General features: G+C 45.1%; 1 protein-coding gene across 17 annotated transcripts in view; it reads right to left on the bottom strand.

Annotated features, from left to right (window-relative positions):
- The window catches only part of UBR4 (ubiquitin protein ligase E3 component n-recognin 4), a 1,862,787-nt gene that overhangs the window by 919,288 nt on the left and 926,170 nt on the right, over positions 1-17,329 (bottom strand). For all 17 annotated transcript variants that reach the window (XM_069240131.1, XM_069240143.1, XM_069240141.1 and 14 more), the window contains exon 45: positions 1,177-1,348. In XM_069240131.1, coding sequence (XP_069096232.1) covers positions 1,177-1,348 — 172 coding nt within the window. The remainder of the gene's footprint in view (positions 1-1,176; positions 1,349-17,329) is intronic.

The raw sequence follows: 17,329 nt of genomic DNA on the forward strand, positions 1-17,329 counted from the left end.
GCCTTGAAGAAACTCCACATACTAAACCACTGTGAATTCCACCTCCGTGATGGGCAAGGCCTTGGCTTATTATGTTATATATGGATCTCAAGTGGAAAGAGTTCATGAGCTTGATTGCGTATGTGAACTCTGTTGGAGATACATTGATGGAGTAAAGACCTGATTTGATGCAGGAAAAGAAGCTGTGTGCCCCCGAAAAATAAGTATATTCCATGTCTTATGGGTGTAATGACGCCAGATGCCACTTAGGGGAACAGCTACAGTGAAGGATGCGAGTGGATATGAAAATGGTGTAAATACCAACATGGTCCAGCTTGATCGAATTTTACATTTTTGATGGATCAGTGAGAAAGGCTGTTCTGAGATGGAACAGCAATGTTTGAGAAAGAGAGAGAGAGAGAGAGGTGTTGATTACACACAATCGTGATGGCGGAGACTTATCGCAACACATTTTTTGGGCTTTGCTGCAGGCAGATATTTACAGGTCAGGACAGTCTAGCCTGTACTGGACTGGTGCTAACGAACCTTAAGTTGCTAGGTGACAGCCAGTGTCATTGGAAAACAGTGAGAAAACTTACACATGGCAATTTACGAGATAAGGTACACTGACACAACTAAAACACTGAGATGGTACTGCACATGTGCACCCTCCAGCTATGTCAAGAGTGAAGCACACAAAGTGAATATATATAAAAAGATTTGTTCTCAGCGGACTGACGTCTTTGCCATAGCAGCAAACAAACTAAGTGGAGAGGTAGAACCCTCATTCAGGTTGGGATTACAATTGTTGGGGAACCTCCTTTCCGTAGGGCATGGCTCTTCTGGTGCTCTCTTAAACGAGGATAGGTAGCTCAAGTGGGGCTGCAGACTGTTGAGTGTACTGTAACACAACACAGGTAGGGTCTGAAAAAAATAAACCGTCTGAGGGGCCACATCTTCACAAAATCACACAAAAGACTTCTGGTCATAGAATGCTTGTTGCCACAGAATGTTCCACCACCTGTTACATTAGGATGTTTCATTACTGCTTTGCCCAGGAGAAAATAGCTAACATTAGGAAGGCTTTTTGTGTATTCAAAGGAGAAACTCAATCATGTCAGTCACACAGCCTTACAACCCCCCCTTTATAATAGTATATATAACTTTTACTGATGTTATTAATTTATGTTAACTCGCCTTGGCCTTGGCAGGCAGGGTCTTAATCTCCTGAATAAGAAAGCTGTCTGGTTTCACCATCATAACCAGCGGGATACCTGTGGTCTGTTGCACACAACACACTAACCCTGGATGATTCATCACCTCAGACCACTGGCAAAGAGCCGGGGATGCCTTGCTCCCTCCGTTGGAACTGTGAAAAACAGACAGAAGCGACTCAGAAAAATGACATGCCTTTAACAAATGTTCTTCAGCACGTCTTTCAATTATATATTCACCTGCTTATTAGAGTATTACCCTTTATCAAGCAGACATCCTCTAAGAGACAGTCATGAAAATAGGGATGTATGCTAACCAACCTATAAACTAAATAGACCAAACCATGCTAGGGAAATGCAATTTCAGCAACATCTTAACAGCCTCTTAATAGTTAAATTACTTAAAAAATCATCGCTATTCTGTCAACAATTATGGCGATTAAGCTCCTAGTGCAGGAAATGATCATACCTTATTTTTAAGGCAGCATATGCTTTCAATTAAACATACAAACTGGGCACAGTGTGGACACATCTTTGAAAAGACCGCAAATGAGAGGGGAAGCTAGAAACTAGCCTCTTTCGATGCATGTCTGGTTTATACTTTAGTACTAAAATCTTGAAATGTATGCCACATGCATATGATTTCATACGGTTGTTTCTTATCCTGAAACCACCAATGGTAGGCTAAACACTGTACACAACATATAAATGTAAATGCAGTCTTGAATTTATCAATGCCCTTTCGTGAAAAACTTAGTTTTAATTATGTGCTTGAATTTAAGGTGTTTTAGTTTTTTGGACTTTCGTGGGTAACTGGTTAGCTTATTTTGTTCCACAACAAGCCAGCAGCTTATATGAGCCATTTTTCCTAAACAAAATGGAAATTATGCTGTATAAGTCTAGCTAAAAGTGAGAAATTTAACATGCCTGTATCTAAACAAGTGTCCCCCAAAGATTAGGAACAAGGCACACAATCTTAAAATCATGATTGGTTTGCACAGGCAGACAATGCAGCTTAACTGTGGCTGATGTTGCAATCACCTGCTTCTACATTGTAGAGATGACTGTTTCAGCTTGATTCTATTCACTCTATATCATCAAAAATTCATAAACCACTGACCCCTCACCAACTTGGTCATCTAAACCGATGCTTGCAAATAAAGGTATACCACACAAAAAGAAAGATGAACGCTAACTATACAGTCACCCCCTCCTAAAGAATCTCTGATAATTGAGCGCAACGCCTACACCCACTTTCATGACATGCTTTAATTAATAGAAGGCCCATCATAGGTGGTGAATGTATTACTAGCATTCATTAATCTTAGTGAGGTATAGAACTGAATAGGGAGGAATAATGATGGATTATTCCACTCCCTGCATTGTAGTGAGGGTGTAAATAAACAATCATGAAAATGGTAATGCCGAGTCTCTAGTGTTATTAATGCAAGCCTTGTGCTACTACGCTTATAACGATAGCTTTGCAGACTAATTTCCAGTATATACCTTGCCATCAAGTGGGTGGGTTGAGAACATTTTCTTGCCATAGTTAAGACTTGCGGTTGACTATGTAATCCTACAACGACATGGAATAAGACACGTATACAACATTTACCAGTGACTCACAAGACACTTTGATTGTAGCCGTCATTAGATGTTGTTACTTACTGCACATGTTACTGATTGACAGTCTAATCTATCTTTCTTCAGTATTCAGTGTCTAGGTGGGCACTAGTTCACGTTCTCAGAGATCAGGTAACATCCATATCGTCTAAATGTTTCTTAAAAAGATAAAGACGGTAATGGAGTCAGGACCCCTGACTGATATCCGATAGAGATACTAAAGTTCAGGGGCTCATCTAAAAACGGCCAGTAGCTGCCAAGATATTAGAGCGGTGGGGCACCCAAAAGGGTGCACTTACTGGACTACCAAGGCTTCACTCGTAATCAGGAACTAGATTTTTCATCTAAGAACCATCAAAGACTTTAAAAAGTACCTGTCCCATACCACATGGAAGAATAATGTAAGCATTCAGGATGGTCAGCACCAGCAGATCAGACCATAACTATTGCAAGCGGTATAAACGTTCTGGATAGGCAGGTTTCTGTGGGCCAAGGAATGGCAGATAAAGGATCCCTATAGGTAGGGAGAGAATTGGAGATCATGGAGGCTTACCAGTAATGTTGCAGGAAATTGGCTCTGAAGTTCAATGGCCCAGGCTATGCTTGGCTACAGTATTTCACCTACATACCTTTTAGGACAGCCTCAGTTGCTTGAGTCATCCTCCCTGCAAATATTAAATTATATCTTCTGGCAGTCAGGGAACCTCTAATCCTCTCTGGGCATCCATTTTCCCTTTGGGTGTCAAGGAGTCCAATCTTCTCCCCATACTGATAAAGACTGCAACCTAGGACCAGTTCTGTCCTCATAACATGCTTGCTATGGGCTGAGTGTATCTTTTAAACAGACAATGTGGAAGTAACTGGCTGGAGGGGATCAGTATAAATCAGTAGCACAACAGAAAGCTTGAACAAAACTCATTAACACATTTTTTTAAATTAATGTTCTTCTCACATTCACAGCAAGGTGCAACTTTATTCTTTACATTGTATTTTCAGAGCTTTGAAGCACACAGCCCAAAGTCAGACCAGTTTGAGCTACATTTTGATTAATGGTGGGCATTCCAGTATGCCTGAGCACTTCTTTAAACACCTTTTGTGAAAACTGGTGGGTGGGAAGATGTGAGATGCCAGCTCATTTCATGTGTAGCTCTCATTTTCTGCCTGCTTGAGTAAAACCCACCTGTCTAGTCTTCCTGTGTTACCGTTGGTCACCAAGATGCAAAGGTATTTGCTGACTAAGCCAGGCTGCACAGAATCACCTTTACCAATCCAGCAATTCAGCAATTCATTGCTCCAGAAGTCTGGGAAAATTAGACACACAGGAAAAATAACCATCCAGGATGTTAGCATTGGGGACTAGGCATCGGTGCCAGGGAAACAGTGGTGCTGTAGCAGAATGATCTGCATTGTACTCTAAGTATTAAATCTTATGATATTTAATGTGCCCATGCTTTGTGTTCTGCATGTGCCTCTTGTTTTAGGGTTTATGCTTCAAAATAGAAAGTTAAAAAAAGAGCTTTGGAGCGCATCTTTTCAAGTGAATGGAGCAAATATTTCTCATCTAGTTCCAATAGACCTGGAACAAACAGCATTAATGGTGTTGGGGGCACTCTATGGTGGAGGGTTTTGAAACTTAGCAAAGCAGTATGTAGAACCTCAATTTACAAGCAACTAGTAAGACATTCCTGTGGAAATTATTATGTAATCTAATGGAGATGCTCTCTTTGGAGATCTGGAAAACTAGCATGGACAGTAGAATCTTTTAAAGAGTACAAAAAGCATGAGTCAGTGTCCGGGAGCAAAATCTTGTTCCTCAAATTCTGGACATGCTATCTTATGTATCTCAAGTGCTCCCTGCAACAAGAACAGGTCTCGTTCGAGATCTAGTAGGATGCTTCAGAGGAGGAGGAAAGAGAGTATGAGGAGCTTAGTGTGCTTGAGGCGGCTCCTGACTAGGCTGAGTAGATGGTATATTCTATGCTCCATACAACAGCACAACCACCAGTGGAGTTGGTGTATTTAGAGAGTTGTATGAGGTGCAGAGAGTCTTGTAAATATATAGTTTCCACCCTACTCCTTGGAGGACGCAAGGAGAATGTGAAGGCGCACACTTTCTAGGCATTAAGGCTGGAATATAAGGAGCAGGCCTCTCTATTGCAAGGATTTCCTTTGTCACCATACCAGAATAACATTTCCTTACCATAGGCAAAACAGATTTCTCAAGGGAAGGAGATCTTAAATAAGGCTGGCTCGAGGTTATAAGGCTATTCTATCATATGCTTCAAAGTCTGCTGTCTCTATCATGGTTCTCAACAGAGACCTCTGATGCCTCTACATCTGCCTTCACCCCAATGTTGATCCTCCCCTTCACGCTGCTGAACTCGAATGGTATGATGCTGCATCATCTCTCGGCAGTGAAGAAGGGGAAAGGGAGGGGTGTCTCAGACATTGATGTTCTGCTCAGAGCTATGGGAAAGAGCATGACGCTGGTGCCTTTGACCACCACCACCTCCATAGTATACAAGAACGCAATTTCAGTTTTCTTTCTTTTTCTGCTTCCTGATGTAAACATCCTCAGGCAATAAGCAGAGTGCTGAAGTGGAGGTAAAACCCTCTCTTGGCTCATCAATCTTCTAGTCAGATAGACAATAGATCCTTAGGAATAAGATTTATTCCCTCCAGGTCCCTCAAAGTTTTCCCCCCACATTTAAGGCAATGTGGACATTACTTTGTGTCATGATGATCTAGTAATAGAGGATTCAAAATTTAACAGAATGGTTATCGGATTTCCTCCTTCCACACTAGGAACATATGACAAATAGAAGGAAACCACCTTCTTAATTTAAAAAAACAAAGTTAAGTCTTGCAGAAAATACAATCCAATTGGAAAAATGGGCAGAGCTGTGTGTCCAGGGATCCTTGCAGAGGAATGCAGAAATAATAATTAGCACCTATCTAGATACAGCTGTAGCTTATGGCTATCCAGGTCAGGAAGCAGTCTTATGGAAATTGCTTTTTTTCTCTATATATTTGACCTTAAGGCCAGCCATGCCAACGAAGACACAATTTAAATTATCCTATGATTTTTAAAACTAGGGGAATAAAAAATGTAATTATTTTATCTTTATTCTCACATTTAGGGAGAGAGTATTACTTTTTTTTAAATCGTCTAAATTAGAGAAAATGCCAGTTTAAGGGCATAAGGGTAGTAGGTTTAAATTTCTTCCTGTAGCAAAGAGAATTGCTTCTTCTGAAAAGTGTTACAGGATACTGTGGGAAGGTGTAGATATTAAAATGTTCCTTAATGTCAGCACAGATCCTATGACAGAGTGGACACACTCGGGATCTCAGAAACAATAGCTTGTAATCTCATCTCAGATACAGGGAGGATACCTTCTCATAAGCATCTGCAGACATATCGCTGACTCACTTCTGAGAAGCTTGTATGGATCAGGCAGCAACTGCTTCCACTAGACTTCACGCCTACAAACCTATACCTGGAGGTGAGACAGAGCTAATAGCATAACACCCAACAGACATTGCGCAAAACTTTCCTCATTTATGTTCCAGTGTGTGCTCTATATAAATATTCTGTGAAAGAATAAGGCTGGCTACTTTTCTTTTGAATGTAAGGGCTGCAACATTTCTACTGAAACAGATGATCCAGTTTCATTTTTAGGATACAGCCAAAGTCTAATAAACAATTACCTCTTCTCCTCAGTTAATGGGAGGGGTGAGTTTAAAAGATGACATTTTGAGTACACAGTGCCACATTAAACAAAGTGGCATGCTAGCAATCCATATCGTAAGTTATAGGTGGTGGCAGAACAGACATACTGGTTGACCAAAAATGTTGTGCACGCTTCTTTCAAAGCCTCATCTGGGAACTGCCTGAGGAAATTAATATCAATTCACAAAGCTTCCAAATAAGTCACTGTGCTCTAATTAGAATATTAATTGTTTACTTTTTCAGCTGCATATTGTTTATGTACATTTATTTATCTATAAATGAAGATATTAATTACCTTGTAACTATCAATTTGTAGCCTTCAGCGCAGTAGAATGCTCTGCATTCCACTGCCATTGGTGCTGTAAGTGAGGATTTCCAAGTTTTTTTTTTTTTCTCAAACTGGTGATGAGATGTTTTGAAGCACATTCCTTCGTACACAATGTACCACGGCAAAGGCTCCACCTTAGATTTTCCACCCCTATGCCTCCTAACAGGCAAGTGTAACACAAGGTGCAAACGTAGTTTAAAATTGTGCTGGACTGTTGCATTATGCAACTGAAAAAAACCTTATCAGGTGCTTTGGCTCGTTACCAGGAAGGCTGGTGGGCACATATTAAACTACTGCATTACAAGTTACAAACCAACAGCTACATGATAAGTAGTAAGTTCCATTTGTAGCAGGTGCTGCTGTGGATCACATGCTCTGCACAGACTGTAAATCAGTGTACCCTTGAAATATGCATTGACTAATAGGCCAATGAGACAGATGCATGAAGCAAGGTTTTCAGGACTGTTTTGCCAACTTCAGGTTCTTGAAAGGCTTGAATCTACTCATAGTAGGGTTTAGTAAAGCAGTGTGGTGTCAAACAAGTAGCTGCTTTGGAGATGGTTGCTAAATGTGTCTTGACTTAGAAAGCTCTTGAAGTCCCTTTCTTTCTCATAGTGTGCATCCTTCGCACAGAAGACCAAGTACGTGTGGCCTATGAAAGCAGACTTGTGTTGACTTTCCACCTTTCAAAACCAGACTGAAATGTGGTTTCACAAGTTGGTTTTAGCAGATGAGACAAAGAGGTGCTGTCTTGTGGATATAATTTGTTCTGTCAGTTTAACATATTAACACTCTTAAGGCTAATGTGTGTAGCACTCTTTCTGCCACAGACTTTGGGTAAGGGAAGAAAGTTGGTTCACATAGAAAGGGGAAACTACTTTGGAAAGGAAAATCTGATTAGTCTTAAGGACTACTTGAGTCCTGTGAACTTAAAGGCAAAGTACCTCTACAGTTAGTTCCAGCAATAAACACTCTTCTCAGGGAAGCAATAGCCATTAGAAAAGCCACCTCCAAAGAAAGATACGGGATTGCACAAGAGAGGTTGCTCAAAGGGAGACCCCATTAGCCGTGCAAGCACCACAAAAGGTTCCACATAAGAATTCAGAGGAGTTACCCTCTTTAAACCCTCAATGAATGCCTTGGTGATGGTAATTTTCAAGAGAGAAGTATGGTCTCTGTTTTGCATATATGATAAATGTACCAGAAGTGATGAGTACGTTAATAATACATTTTAAAGGTGCAAGAGAGCAAATGATTTCTTACAATGACTCTTGTCAGATGAATGTTTTTATTAAGGCAAAGTACAAAGTGCTTCAACTTTGCAGCATAGCAAACCTGCAAAGTGAACTGGTGGACCTCCTGTAGGATTGTACTCTCATCACAAGTAATATGGCAAACTCAAACCCTATGACCACCGGTGCCAAACCACGAGGTTCATTTCCCTGAGGTTTGGATGTCTGAACTACCCCTGATGTTGTATCAGAAGATCAGCACTAAGCGGGAGTTTCTTGAGTGGGTGGACTGGCCATTCCAAGACAGTTGAGAATCAGGTCTGCCTTGCCCAGGTTGGTAGCATGAGAATGAGAGCCACTGACATATGTTTGAACTTCCTCATTACAGGTGGAATTGGAAGTAAAAGGAGAAAAATGCATGCAAATACTCTTGATGAACTCAACCACAATGCATTGTCTAAAGACAGTGGGTGTGGTTACTCTGAGGCAAAGCTTGGGCATTTTGTGTTTTCTGCTGTGCAGAATGGTGGATCCTGGATGTGCTCCAACACTGTAAGTACAGTAAAAGCATCTAGGGGTTCATCTTCCATTAGCGTGTTGATGTGCCCAGCTTAAGAGGTGTACAAAACTACTGTGAACCACCAGCAGATGCTCCATAAGGAGATGTTGTAGGAAAGTGGCGCTTTTTGACATAGTCCCACCAACTTTTTGCCTGGTATTCGATCCAATTTTGACTGAAAGTGCATTGAGTTCCTGCTAACCAGGTCCCCAGTATTAGATCTATTTCCCTAAAACTGTACAATTGTTCCCCAATTGGCAATACCTATGCCCCCCGCAAGTACCTAGTAAACGGTACTCCTGGTACCAAAGGGCATTGGTACCAAAGAGGGGTCCCAAGGGCTGCAGCATGTACTGTGCCAACCTCAGGGACCCCTCACCTAGCACATGCAGACATCCGTTGCAGGATGTGTGTCTTGGTGCAGCTAAAAGTGAAAACACGACATGGGGCACAGCCTGTGTTGCCATGTCCCTCAACACTGCATGTAATATATGCAAATCACCCCTACAGACGGTCTTATAGATCTAAGGAAATGTGCATTTTATTACATGTGACTGCCCCTATGTCTTAGTTGATTCTTAGACATGGTGAGTAAACAGGGAAGCCATTTTAAATACACGTCTTGGACACAGGTCAATACGAGTTCCCTAGCTACATGATGGCTTCAATGAAATTAGGAATGTTTGGTCAAACATCTTGTATTAATAAACCCTAACTGATACCAGTGATGGGCTTATTAATATATGCATCCAGAGAGCATTTTAGAGGTGTCTCCAAAAAAACGTACCAACTACCTGTGCAGGGACTGACTAGCTTTAGCTAGCCTACCACCAGACAACCATATTCTGGCCCCCACTAAAGTGACAGCCTTTTGCTCTCAGGAGATCAGAGAAAAAGCCTGGTCTGGAAGAGGTGTTTACACCCCACCCAACAGGATGCCCTGCAAGTCTGCATTCCATGGCGGGGGCTTCAGAAAAGCCTACCACCCTTGGTATGCAGATCTGACTTCACTCAAAGGAGAGATGCTAGCCCCCCTGCCCTGGGGCCAAGATGGCACATGAACAAGCAGGACTTTCAGTATTCAGAGAGGTGTGTTCACTCAGGTCAGTCCCACCCCTAAGGTGAGCGGCTTGATGTGGACACAGCATTTAGAAATCTGCCAGCTTAGTGTTTGCAGATTTAGGAACTCTGGGATAGGGTTCTGCCCACAGCAAGTGGTCATATAGGGGCTGTAGTGATTCCAGGGGTAAGTAACCCATTGGCTACTACCGAACGTCCCCTAAATTCAGTATTTAGGGGAGCCCCTGGCACTAGGAAATCAGAACCCTGCTGACCTGAAGAAGTACACTTCAGAGACACAAAAGGCAAGAACTAGAGGTCTGTGACTGACTCAGTGCCAACCCTACCAGCCTGCCAGTGTACTTCGCCAACTGCAAGAAAGACACCTCGTCCTCCAGCTACTGAAACTTCCAGAAGCCCGGGAAGGCTGCCAGGCTTAATATCAGCAGAAGGAACTCCCATGGAGTAACAGAGCTGCTCCCCTCCAGCCTTGCAGGCACCTAGGAACCGCTGAAGAGCACTTTGGACTGCCAAAAACCGCTGCTGAAAAGCATCACTGCACCCAAGCCTCACAGCCCATGCTAAAGAGGGCTGTAAGAGGCTGGCCTAGTGTGTGGTGGACACCTATGGTGTTGGCACCTTATACCTGATCCAGGCAACCCTTATGAGTAAGTGTTAGTGTCTAGGAAGCCAGGGCTCTCTAGCAGTAGCTGTGGTGAGCAGCCAGGAGTCATCTAGGAGGTGTGTGAAGCACTTGCAATACTACAGTAGTCACACAGTAACTTATCGCACATGAGAGGAACCATTACTTTATTATAACACTGAACTAGAATACTATAGGCAATCCCCACCTCTCTGGAAGCACACACAAAATGAACACAGGTAAGTACTAGGAATTAGTAGTAAAAACATTAGAAATGGCAAGAAATAGCAAGGGCCTTATAGGGCGGGCCAAACCATACACTAAAATAATGGAATGCGAGAATGGGTTTCCCACCAAGTGCTGTGGAGTAGTTAGCCAATGGCTGGGAGAGTATGGAACCACAAGAGGCGAGTATCTTGAAGACCCTCAGCGACCAGTAGAGCAGAGGTAAATTACCTGGTTGTCCTATAGGCTAACATGGGGACTTAGAATTGCTACAACGCAAGAACATGACCAGCCTGGTGAAACCCAACAGTGGATTCTGGATGAAGAGGACCTGTAGAAGAAGGTGTCAGAATCTAGTCCTCACAGGATTGTGCAGGAGGGGCAGCAAGTAATGCCCACCCTTCTGTGGGTGAAGATCCGGGACGACGGTGATGGATGAAGGCCAGCTGCGGAGTCCAGGAGTTTCAGAGAAGTCCCAGAAGTTGCCTAGGAACTGTCCCTCGACGACCGCCGGATTGTGGACGGGTCAGTGGGCAGGAGGAACACCAACAAGCACAAGCAAATGCAAGTCGGAACTGAAGAAGTTTTGCAGGGCTGTAGAAGACCAGCATGGTCCTGGGGTTTTGATCCTTGGAGGGGAGTCCAGGCTGACATTCAGAAGAAAGAACCAACAGAAGAAGTTGAAGCCCCCATGAGCAACCCACTGGCAGCAGACACAATAAGTCGCAGTGAGGCCTAAGCAGCACCTGAGGAGGAGTCCCACGTCGCTGGATCTGCAGAGAGGAGATTGTCCTTGCAGAGGTAGAGTGCTGGGGCTACTCGGAGCCTGAAGACCCCTTGGAACAAGAGTCAACAAGCCTTGGTTGCGGCAACAGTTGCAGAGCAAAGGGATTCTGTTCTGGAGTAAGAGGCAAGGGCTCACCTTCTCCAAAGTTGGGGAGAAGGCAAAGAGGACCCAGGGCACTCCTAAAAACCACAACATGTGTTGGAGAATCTTTGCAGATCCAGAGGACAGAAGATCTCAGCAGGCAGACGTCGCTGCCTTAGGTGCCTGCAGATGCAGGGGAGTGACACCTTCATTCCAAGGGAGATTTCTTCTTGTTTTTTTGGTGCAGCTGAAGTCTTGTCGACCCCAGAGAATGCACAGCTGTGGAAATGCTGCAAGGAGCTGATAGGAGCCGCAGAAACAATATTGCAGGGCAAGGTTGTCTGGGTGTTGCAGTCTTGTTTGGTTCCTGTGGAGTACAGCAGCGGTTCAGGTGGCCAGGAGCAGAAGAGATCTTTGCAGAGGAGTCCTGATGGAATCTTGCACACCGAATTTGGGGACCCACCTGCAAGTAAGCCCCTTAATAGCCCAAAATGAGGCTTGGATACTTTGCAAGGTGACCACTTATCAGCGGGGGTCACTGACATTACCTGCCTAACCTGACCACTCAGATGCTACCAGGGGCCTTTGCCAATCTTGGTTTCAAGATGGAAGAATCAAGAGGCCACCTGGAGGAGCTCTGGGCACCACCACTGGGATGGTGATAGACAGGGGAGTAGTTACTCCTCTTTCCTTTGTGTAGTTTTGTGACAGAGACTGGAGGTGCCTGGACTGGTGTAAACCAGATCATGCAAGGAGGTCACCAAGTGTGCCTTTCAAAGCAAGCCGGTGGCGTGGTGAGGATATCCCTCCTCAGCCTTGTAACACCTATTTCCAAGGGAGAGGAGGTGGCACCCCTCTCCTACAGGAAATCCTTTGTTCTGCCTTCCCCTGCTTGAGCTGGTCAATCAGCAGGAGGGCAGCATCCTGTGAGGGGTGAAGCAGCGTGGGCTGCTCACAGACCCTGGAAGCCTGGTAAGAGCAATACTAGGGGGTCCTCTAAAAAGCCCCCAATATGCATGGAATCATGTGAATAATACTGGCATCAGTATTCGGGTACGATTCAAACATGTTTGATACCACACATGCCTAGGTTTGGAGTTCCCATTACGTAGGTGGACCATAGATGGTGACCTAAGGCCAGTACATAGCTAAAATGGCTTACCCACACTTATGAAGTCAAGGTATCTGGAACTGGAGTTTGTAGGGGCAACTCTGCTCATGAAGTGGTGTCCACTCACAGGGGTACCTGCACCCTGCCCTAAGGACTGGAAGGGCCTACCATAGGGGTGGACAAGACTGACCTGGTGTAGTGACCAGCAGTGAAATGGTGTATGCACTTTTTCACGCAGGCGGCAAATGGCAGGCATGAAAAACAGTTTGTATGGGATTCCCATGGGTGGCATAATACATGCTGCTGCCCATGAGGGACCCCTGGTGTACAAATGCCCTGGATACCCAAGTACCATATACTAGGGACTTAAAGAGGTACACCCGTATGCCAATTGTGGGGGGTGTAAAGGGTACCATAGCAACCAAATTTAGAGGAGACAACACGATCACTGGGGCCTGGCTAGCAGGATCCCAATGAAAACAGTATACACACACTGTCAACAAGCAAAAACTGGGGGTAACCATGCCAAAAAGAGTCACTTTTCTACATGGGCCAACGGTGTCAACCTGGTCCTCAGCCTCTCCAGAGAGAAAACCCATCATGGGTTTCCCCACTGCGACCTCCACTCCGACGTCTGCAAACTCTTTGTGCAGGCCCAACTCAACCGCGACTGCCTCTGGTGACGGCAAACCAGATGGTCCATTGCACCTCTGCACCCAGACACCCTGTACAGAGGAGAAGAGGATCACTGGTGTGTCTGCGCCACCCAGGCTCGTGAGACTTTAGCCCACTTGTTGGTGCAACCAGGATGGTCCCCCAGTCCATGCCTGCAGTCGGTCTCGGCACCCCACCCCCCCCTTTGGTGATGGACCCCTGACTGTCCAAGAGCCCTCTTCACCTGGAGGCCCCGGACTGAGGAGAAGACAACCACTGGTGTCCCTATGTCCCCGTGCATTGCAAGACCTGTGCCCACTCAGTGGCTCACCCAAACTGGACACCAAGTCCTAACCTGCTTTCTCTTTTCAACCGGACCAATTCCCATTGACTAACATTCGGCACCCAACGCCATACTACACACCTCTGCACCCAGCTGCCCCAGTGCCACCTGGTATGACCTGCTGGTGTGGTCCTGACCCTTGCCAAATACTTACCTTAGGTCCAGCAGATTGGTCCCATAAGATACTGTACTATACCTGAATGTAGCACTTGTTTTTCTCTCCATATTATAGCACTGCAGCTTTCAAAATTGCAATAGGGGTCAGCTTTTCAGCACTTTTCTCTCACAAAACGTCCTTACTTGATTGGGTTGATTCTGGTGTCTAAACATATATAAGGACACTTGTTATTTTTGTAAAATGGTGCGAACCTCCTCCTTGAATCGTGTGTCTCTGACTGTGTGTATTTGCAGGTGTCTTGCTCTGATAAGCCTAAGGCTGCTCTACCACAATGCCCCCTAAAATGAGCTCACTGGGACCGCTAGAGCAAGGCTCTGTCCACTGGCGAGGGAACCCCCTGGACTCTCTGCACAATGCATCTCATATAAAGAGCCAGATTCCCACAGATGTATATGACTGATAATTACCCAATGACAGATGAATAAGTTACTTACCTTTCACAACTATCTTTCTGGTGACTACTCTAAATGCAGATTTCTCACTTTGTGAATAATCTCCCAACATCAGACCGGTCCTGGAAACATTTAGAGAAGTTCTACTGAGTCACTATGTGGCACTGTACAGCCCTATGCAGTTGTTTCAGTCTGGAAGAGAGAAGTGGAGCCTCATAAAAGTGCCATGAATGCGCACCAATGTCAAATTCTTTCTAGGTTGTCTCCTCAGATGCAAAGCCCACTGACAAATTGGAATGACCAGTGTGCAGATCTCTCGGCTGAGACCTTTTCAGCTGGAGAAAAGTGCCTATCCAAAACATCCAGCAAGATTGTCATAAAAACTCACTTTGAAGTCAGAGAAAGACAAGTAAACAAGCACTCCGAAAGACACTGCCTGACCTTTGACCTCAGTCTCTGAATGCACAGCAAATGTAGCGAGATAAGAACAAGATTTACAGGCCTGGCAAGGAAGATACAAACTCAAGCTGAACAGCTTACAACAAACAGATCCTCCAGCAAATGGAAAGCAAGAAATGTGAGTTACAAGCCACAAAGCCAATGGCAAGCAACTGATAGAATGCATTGCTAGGTCAGCTTTCTGAATGTCCGCAAGATGTCTTTAGCAAAGCAGACAGATTTGCTGTCTGACAGGCTGCGACCAAAAAGGAGGATGACCTAACACTCTGGAAAACCATTCTGGAGGAATTTGCTTGGGGGTGGCGGTGTCAGTGACACTCCGGGCACTAAGTGCACCTCTGAGCCTTGTGCACATGTACAACTTATACATGCTAAAAGACAAAATTGCTATAAAGTGTGCACTGCTTATGGCTGGTGCATATTGATAGCTGTGGTTATCCATATGCTGTGAGAGATTAGATGCTGGAAAAGGGAGGTGGTGTGGGATGTAGGAAGCTGGCCTGGTGTGTGTGGTGACCACCTATGATGTTATCACCTTATACCAGGTATCCTCTATTAAAGAGGTGTAGGGTAAGGTAAGTAATTGTTTTTTCCCCAAACCCACAAGTAAACTTAGGTAAGTTTCTTCTTGTGCAAGACTGGAAGAAACCAAAAGGTGGATCCTGACACAAGAGGACCTGCAAAAGAAGGGGACCAATTCCAGTTCGAGTTGGAGTGTCTGGCTGGGGCAGAAGCCACTATCCACTCTTCTGGAGTTGCAGGATCAGGTCAACAGTGAAGACGAGGAGTCAGCTGTGCAGCACTGGAGCAGGAGAAGATATCCAGAAGTGATGCAGATAATGTCCCACGTCATAAGAGTTGCAGTCGGTCAGTGGTGTGGAAAAAAACACCAACAAGCCTTGGCAAAGGCAAAAGTCACAAATGAAGAGTTGCAGAGCTGCCGGGGACCAACAAGGTCCGGGGGACTCGACCTAAGGAGGGGAGTTCCAGGTGACCCTCAGCAGTGAGGAGAGTCGGAGGACGAGGAGGCAGCCCCCCACTAGCAACTCACAGGCAGCAGGCACAGGAGTCACAGTGAGGCCCACTCATCACACCTGGAGAGGAGTCCCGCATCGCGGGCATGCAGCATGCAGCCAACTGTGCTTTGCAGGGAAGATTGCGGGATGCTGGGGCTACACAGAGCCTGAAGATCATCTGGAGGAGAAACAAACAAGTCTTGGCAGCTGCAAGAGTCGTGGTACACAGGAGAACTATCCTGCAAGGAGAAGCAAGGGCTCACCGTCTTCCTAAGTTGAACAGCTGGTAGAGAGGACAGAGGGTACCACTCCAGACCGCCACCCATGTTGCAAGATCCACGCAGATTTGCAGGAGAGAAGATCCATGCAGCCTGACATCATTGCAGTAGGTCCCTGCAGAGGCAGGGGAGTGACTTCTTCACTCCAAGGGAGATTTATTTCTCGTGCAGGCTGTAGACTTGTCACACTCAGAGGATGCACACCCAGTGGAATGTTGCAGTTGCTGGAAGGAGCTGGAGAAACAATGTTGCACAGCAGAGTCGTTGCTGGAGTTGCAAATTGTTGGTTGCTGGAGGGTCCAGTTGCAGTCCCGGTGGCCAGAAGATTAAGGAAATGATGCAGAGGACTTCTGCAGGATTCTTGCACTTCGAGTCTGAAGATCCGCCCAACAGGGAGATCCTAAATAGCCCAGGAAGGGGGGTTGGTCACCTAGCAGGGTGACCACCTATCTAGGGGGCTGTGACATCACCTGTCTGACCTGGCCATTCACATGCTCCCAGGGGCCTCTGCCCACCTTGGATTCAAGATGGCAAAATCAAGTGGCCACCTGGAGGGGCTCTGGGCACCACCCCTGGTGAGGTGATGGACAGGGGAGTTGGTCACCCCTCTTTCCATTGTCCAGTTTCATGCCAGAGCAGGGACTAAGGGTCCCTGGACTGCTGCAAACCAGTTTATGCAAGGAAGGAACCAAATGTGCCCTTGAAAGCATACCAATGGCTTCGAGAGTCTACCCCTCCCAAGCCATGTAACACCTATGTTTAAAGGGAGAGGGTGTAGCCTCCCTCTCCCAAAGGAAATCCTTTGTTCTGCATTCCTCTGCTTGAGGAGGCTAAACAGCAAACTGGTAGGAGCAATCCTGTGGATCCTTTAAGGAGCCCCCAGAGTGCATAGAATCATACAACCAATAATGGAAACAGTATTGCGGTATGATTTCGACATGTTTGATACCAAAAATGCCCAGGTTCGGAGTTACCATTATGTGTCCAGTACACGGGTAAAATGGCTTCCCCGCACTTATAAATTCTAGGAAAAAGGAGCTGGAGTTCATAGGGGTACCTTTGCTCATGCAGGGGTGCCATCACACACAGGTACTTGGATCCTGCCCCTGTTACAATGCTGTCAACTGCAGACTCACATGACCATAGTTGCCTGGAATCCTCCTCAGTCTAGAGTGTCTTTAGCTTTTCTGTATGCACAGTTGTCACTATCACTTTTCTTGCAACGCGTGGTCACTTCTCGCTGAGCACTGAATTGTTATTTATTAATGGATAAATAATTTTAATAACTGTACCCCAGTACATGCATTGATTATGTTCTTTTGGCCATGATTGTTAAAGTATCAAGATCTGACAAGCAACAACTGTGGATGTTTCTTACATCCACCATAATTGTTATTAACTTTTTTACAGAAAAAGTCCACTGTGAACCTTGTTTTCT

This window comes from Pleurodeles waltl, chromosome 6, assembly GCF_031143425.1.
Source record: "Pleurodeles waltl isolate 20211129_DDA chromosome 6, aPleWal1.hap1.20221129, whole genome shotgun sequence".
Classification (NCBI taxonomy): Eukaryota; Metazoa; Chordata; class Amphibia; order Caudata; family Salamandridae; genus Pleurodeles; species Pleurodeles waltl.